This window comes from Oncorhynchus keta, chromosome 18 (genome assembly GCF_023373465.1).
Source record: "Oncorhynchus keta strain PuntledgeMale-10-30-2019 chromosome 18, Oket_V2, whole genome shotgun sequence".
Taxonomy (NCBI): Eukaryota; Metazoa; Chordata; class Actinopteri; order Salmoniformes; family Salmonidae; genus Oncorhynchus; species Oncorhynchus keta.
This window is the reverse complement of record NC_068438.1, coordinates 48,229,155-48,236,084: the sequence shown is the minus strand read 5'-3', so window position 1 is coordinate 48,236,084 and position 6,930 is coordinate 48,229,155. Positions and strand designations below refer to the sequence as shown.

Sequence of the window (6,930 nt, the reverse complement as noted above, 5' to 3'; positions counted from 1 at the left end):
GCTGTTATAACTCCATATTAACGCCCATGATTTTTAGAATGAGATGTTCAACGAGCAGGTTTCCACATTCTTTTGGTCATGTAGTGTATATCTTATGTTCTTTACAGAGCTTTAAACTGGTCTTCATGCAGCAAGGCACAATGAAATGAAGGTGACATTGACTGACTTGCCTGGTTAAATGAAAGGTAAATTAACTGACTTGCCTGGTTTAACTAGGCAAGTCAGTTAATGTAACCTCCATTGAACTAGGCAAGTCAGTTAATGTAACCTCCATTGAACTAGGCAGGTCAGTTAATGTAACCTCCATTGAACTAGGCAAGTCAGTTAATGTAACCTCCATTGAACTAGGCAAGTCAGTTAATGTAACCTCCATTGAACTAGGCAGGTCAGTTAATGTAACCTCCATTGAACTAGGCAAGTCAGTTAATGTAACCTCCATTGAACTAGGCAAGTCAGTTAATGTAACCTCCATTTAACTAGGCAGGTCAGTTAATGTAACCTCCATTGAACTAGGCAGGTCAGTTAATGTAACCTCCATTTAACTAGGCAAGTCAGTTAATGTAACCTCCATTTAACTAGGCAAGTCAGTTAATGTAACCTCCATTGAACTAGGCAGGTCAGTTAATGTAACCTCCATTTAACTAGGCAAGTCAGTTAATGTAACCTCCATTGAACTAGGCAAGTCAGTTAATTTAACCTCCATTGAACTAGGCAAGTCAGTTAAGAACAAATTCTTATTTTCAATGATGGCCTACCGGAGAACAGTGTCAGTGCCCTTGTTCAGGGGCAGAACGACAGATTTTTACCTCGTCAGCTCGGGGATTTGATCCAGCAAACTTTCGGTTACTGGCCCAACGCTCTAACCACTAGGCTACCTGCCGCCCCACCCCCCACATGTTGTGTGGGAGGGGCCTGGACAGGAAATGTGACGAGGCCTACAGCAACGCCATGTTGGGCTGATGAATTACAGGCAGCCTTGACACAAGGGTAAGGGTCTGTGACCCCCAGGCTGTGACCCCCAGGCTGTGACCGCCAGGCTGTGACCCCAGGCTGTGACCCCCAGGCTGTAAGGCTCAATAAAACACTTGACTTACACAAAATGTAATAGAGGCCACTTCCTTACACCCAAGTTGTTTAGAGAGGGGCAGCGTGCTTAAACACACACATACGTGTGTGTGTGTGCCTACGCATGTGTTTGGTGTGTGTGTGTGTGTGTGTGTGCCTACGCGTGTGTGTGTGTGTGTGTGTGTGTGTGTGTGTGTGTGTGTGTGTGTGTGTGTGTGTGTGTGTGTGTGTGTGTGTGTGTGTGTGTGTGTGTGTGTGTGTGTGTGTGTGTGTGTGTGTGTGTGTGTGTGTGTGTGTGTGTTCTTTCGACTTTAGCCACTAGAGAATAATCAATAATGGATCAAGACAAATGGAAAACAGATTGAGAGTTAAAGAGTAGCTGGCTATATCTCCTTACTGTAATACTCTTCATATGGTTACCGTGCATCGTAACTTCACAACGCCCGTTCTCCTCTGAGAGACAATTAGGATAACAAGAGATCAATACAGACTTATTAAAAAAATAAGGGCTGTTGTTGTATGTTGGTTTCAAAGATCATAAATTGAAGACAGATCAAACCCAGCTGTATATCGCTACCAAAGGCGCTTCAACAAAGTACTGAGTAAAGTGTCTGAATACTTATGTAAATGTGATAGGTTTACTTTTTTTATACATTTGTTATATACATTTGTTAATTAAAAAAACGAAAAAAAGTTTTTTTGCTTTGGCATTATGGGGTATTGTGATGTCATTATGGGGTATTGTGATGTCATTATGGGGTATTGTGATGTCATTATGGGGTATTGTGATGTCATTATGGGGTATTGTGATGTCATTATGGGGTATTGTGTGTAGATTGATGAGGGGGGGGAAAACTATTTAATCATTTACAATAAGGCTGTAACGTTAAAAGAAAACTTAAATCTCTAATAGATAGATATGTAGACATGTAGACATGTATATATATATATATATATATATATATATAATATATATTATATATTATATATATATATACACATAGAGATGGTATAGAACCTGGAACTGACGCCAAGCAGGGTGGAGGTGAGGTTCAGAGATCACATGAGAACATGTCACCGGAGAAGGAGAGATGCTAATCAGATGAACGTTTACACAACACATAGGTCATTGGTCCTCCGGGGCCTACAGTACTGGAATGTATCAGTTTAAATCCTGAACAAGAGACATCAAAATAAACAGACTGAATATGCTCCACGGGATCAGAGATAAGAAATTTAAAGAGAGAGGCTTGAGAGACACCCGATACCAGGGCTCCTCGCTGAATAAAACATATTCTGCTCCAGAAATAGAGGCCCGTGTGCTCGCCACTTTCCAGCACCAAAGACGTCTGGCTGGGTCAGCGAGTGTATAGAGCAGAAGGACTCTCACATACAGGTCTGTCTGGTAGATGTGGAGGATGGGACTTGGGCTACCGAGTGGCGCAGTGGTCTAAGGCACTCTATCTCAGTGCAAGAGGCATCACTACAGTCCCTGGTTCGAATCCAGGCTGTATCACATTTGGCTGTGATTGGGAGTCCTATAGGGCAGCGAACAATTGGCCCAGCGTCGTTAGGGTTTGGCCGGTGTAGGCCGTCATTTTAAATAATGATTTGTTCTTAATAGACTTGCCTAGTCAATTTTTTTTTTTTTTTAATATATATATTTGGATATGATCACTGAATTGACACAGATGCTAAATCAGCAGGTGGGAATTAATTTCAAATGGGAATTAATTATATGAATACAGATATTAACTCAACAGGTAATTTAACTAGGAGGCAGATGATTGGACAGGTAATTTAATAGGAGGCAGATGATTGGACAGGTAATTTAATGGGAGTCAGAGATTGGACAGGTAATTTAATGGGAGTCAGAGATTGGACAGGTAATTTAATGGGAGTCAGAGATTGGACAGGTAATTTAATGGGAGTCAGAGATTGGACAGGTAATTTAATGGGAGTCAGAGATTGGACAGGTAATTTAATGAGAGTCAGAGATTGGACAGGTAATTTAATGGGAGTCAGAGATTGGACAGGTAATTTAATGGGAGTCAGAGATTGGACAGGTAATTTAATGGGAGTCAGAGATTGGACAGGTAATTTAATGGGAGTCAGAGATTGGACAGGCGATTTGAAAGGCGATGCAACTAGAGAAAGAGTCCTGGGAACCTAAGAATACAATTCTCAGATCTGCTTCCTGCTTCAGAGGAAACTTCAGATCCTTTGTGGAATGCATCGGAATGTTTCGGAAAGCATCGGAAAGCATCGGAAAGCATTGGAATGTTTCGGAAAGCATCGGAATGCATCGGAATGTTTCGGAAAGCATCGGAATGCATCGGAAAGCATCGGAATGCATCGGAATGTTTCGGAAAGCATCGGAATGCATCGGAAAGCATCGGAATGCATCGGAAAGCATCGGAATGCATTGTGTGTATGGGAGTGTGTTTAACATGCGTCCCAGTGTTTCTCAGTACACTAGAGTTGTGTGGATGAGTGTGTCTGAGGTATGTGTTGTGGGTTGACATGTCACTGTCATTCGTTTCCCCACTCACCCTCCTGGTGTTGTCAAGGACCTTGGGGTCTGGCCGGCCGTAGTTGGGAGGGTTGGCGTGGGGGTCGTACCCCAGACGGGACAACATGGGGGCGATGACGGGCATGTCCCGCAGTACGTCCACAGGAATCTTGCCCACCCACTTGGATAAGGCCTCCACGTTGACCGGCTTGATCACCTGGTCTGTAGACCTCTCCACCCTTCAGAGAGAGAGAAAAACCACAGTTAGCAAGAGGTTAGCATTGTAGCGTGTCCCCCCATAGAAGACCATTGACTAGCTCGCATCATTCAAGGCATCCTTGCTTGAGGTACTGGTACCCACTGATAGTTGGATTAGTGAGTACAATGAGATGGAAATCTACTTCCTGAATACCTCTAACAAGAGAAGAAGAAAGGCTGCTTTTTGGAGGTGATCTAACAGATGAACACACACCAGCATCCTCTAAAGGCGCTGCTAGTTGAACAACACCAGTGTCATCCACGTTAGATTGTTACCCTTGATAGCATTGTGTTAGCATTGTTAAGGGATGGTTCAACAGTATCCCTTGATAGCATGGTGTTAGCATTGCTAAGGAACGGTTCAACATTATCCCTTGATAGCATGGTGTTAGCATTGTTAAGGGATGGTTCAACAGTATCCCTTGATAGCATGGTGTTAGCATTGTTAAGGAACGGTTCAACATTATCCCTTGATAGCATGGTATTAGCATTGTTAAGGAACGGTTCAACATTATCCCTTGATAGCATGGTGTTAGCATTATTAAGCTTGCCCAGGATGGCTCAGTGGACCAGCCCGTGTCACTGCAGGCAGCTAACTGCAAACTAATTGACTCTTAACTGGATCATGGGACAGAATTAAAGATGGCCCCCAAGCTCCAGCCTCTCTCCAGCTCCAGGCCTCACAGTTAATGGGCTGAACACGTGTATTGTCTTTCCGTTGAGATATGGGTCTCTCTCACTGTATCAGATCAAGCCCCTGTCCCCATGTCTGTGTCTCCATGCATTCTGGTTCCTTTATATGAGCATGGAGACGAGACATTAGGACAACATTACCGACCTACACTGAGTGGATCTGGGCCTGGCTCCACCCCCCAAATTACCAAGATTTAGAGCAGTGATATAAAAAATAAAAATAACCATTCCATCACACTACCCTGGGTGGGGGGCAATGTCTGGACGGAAGCTTTTGTTTACAGAAAAATCTGAAAGTTGATCATTTATGGATGACATTAAGAATGAGGATATTTGATTGTTTATTGGATAACGGGGTTGATCTCATGCACCGCCGCTGTGAGAAAGACCTGCAGCACGAACACACAAGAACGACGCACGCACACGCTGCCTGTACGGCCCGTGTTGTTGGAGCCAGGCCGAGCTCTAGAGACCACCGCCTGGAACATCCTGCCCTGAACCCGCACCTCGTTAGAACAGCTCATCGCCATAGCAACAGCAGAGTGCTGTGTTCAGGTTGACCAATTCTCTGTATACTGCGTTACTGTTGACCATAGCCCTATTGGGTGCCTTTGGGGGCACACAGAATGGCTTAGAATGGTGTAGGGAGGGCTAACCCTTCGTGGTTACACCACAGCCAGGCGTTCGTCCGCCCGCCCGCCCGCCTGCGTTAAAGATTAATCAGGTTGACACACCGTGTTCTCCCTGCCAGCAGTGTGGAGAGATTCATACAAAGAGCAGGAGAGTGGACAGCCATCTCCCAGCCTCGATTCAAATCAGCAGGAGAGTGGACAGCCATCTCCCAGCCTCGATTCAAATCAGCAGGAGAGTGGACAGCCATCTCCCAGCCTCCATTCAAATCAGCAGGAGAGTGGACAGCCATCTCCCAGCCTCCATTCAAATCAGCAGGAGAGTGGACAGCCATCTCCCAGCCTCGATTCAAATCAGCAGGAGAGTGGACAGCCATCTCCCAGCCTCCATTCAAATCAGCAGGAGAGTGGACAGCCATCTCCCAGCCTCCATTCAAATCAGCAGGAGAGTGGACAGCCATCTCCCAGCCTCGATTCAAATCAGCAGGAGAGTGGACAGCCATCTCCCAGCCTCCATTCTCAGCAGGAGAGTGGACAGCCATCTCCCAGCCGATTCAAATCAGCAGGAGAGTGGACAGCCATCTCCCAGCCTCGATTCAAATCAGCAGGAGAGTGGACCGCCATCTCCCAGCCTTGATTCAAATCAGCAGGAGAGTGGACAGCCATCTCCCAGCCTCGATTCAAATCAGCAGGAGAGTGGACAGCCACCTCCCAGCCTCGATTCAAATCAGCAGGAGAGTGGACAGCCACCTCCCAGCCTCGATTCAAATCAGCAGGAGAGTGGACAGCCATCTCCCAGCCGTTGATTCAAATCAGCAGGAGAGTGGACAGCCATCTCCCAGTGATTCAAATCAGCAGGAGAGTGGACAGCCATCTCCCAGCCTCCATTCAAATCAGCAGGAGAGTGGACTGCCATCTCCCAGCCTCCATTCAAATCAGCAGGAGAGTATTGGGTGCCGATTCAAATCAGCAGGAGAGTGGACAGCCATCTCCCAGCCTCCATTCAAATCAGCAGAATGGCCATCTCCCAGCCTCGATTCAAATCAGCAGGAGAGTGGAAGCCATCTCCCAGCCTCGATTCAAATCAGCCAGCCATCTCCCAGCCTCGATTCAAATCAGCAGGAGAGTGGACAGCCATCTCCCAGCCTCGATTCAAATCAGCAGGAGAGTGGACCGCCATCTCCCAGCCTTGATTCAAATCAGCAGGAGAGTGGACAGCCATCTCCCAGCCTCCATTCAAATCAGCAGGAGAGTGGACAGCCATCTCCCAGCCTCGATTCAAATCAGCAGGAGAGTGGACTGCCATCTCCCAGCCTCCATTCAAATCAGCAGGAGAGTGGACAGCCATCTCCCAGCCTCCATTCAAATCAGCAGGAGAGTGGACAGCCATCTCCCAGCCTCCATTCAAATCAGCAGGAGAGTGGACAGCCATCTCCCAGCCTCCATTCAAATCAGCAGGAGAGTGGACAGCCATCTCCCAGCCTCCATTCAAATCAGCAGGAGAGTGGACAGCCATCTCCCAGCCTCCATTCAAATCAGCAGGAGAGTGGACAGCCATCTCCCAGCCTCCATTCAAATCAGCAGGAGAGTGGACAGCCATCTCCCAGCCTCGATTCAAATCAGCAGGAGAGTGGACAGCCATCTCCCAGCCTTGATTCAAATCAGCAGGAGAGTGGACAGCCATCTCCCAGCCTCCATTCAAATCAGCAGGAGAGTGGACAGCCATCTCCCAGCCTCGATTCAAATCAGCAGGAGAGTGGACTGCCATCTCCC

The 6,930-nt window shown here is 46.7% G+C and overlaps 1 protein-coding gene across 1 annotated transcript in view; it reads right to left on the bottom strand.

Moving 5' to 3' along the window:
- Positions 1–3,147: 3,147 nt before the first annotated feature.
- LOC118379383 (protein-tyrosine sulfotransferase 1-like) overlaps positions 3,148–6,930 on the bottom strand; it is a 77,518-nt gene continuing 73,735 nt past the window's right edge. Inside the window, exon 3 of the mRNA XM_052468676.1 lies at positions 3,148–3,816. Within this exon, the coding sequence (XP_052324636.1) occupies positions 3,213–3,816 (604 nt within the window). The 3' untranslated portion in view covers positions 3,148–3,212. The remainder of the gene's footprint in view (positions 3,817–6,930) is intronic.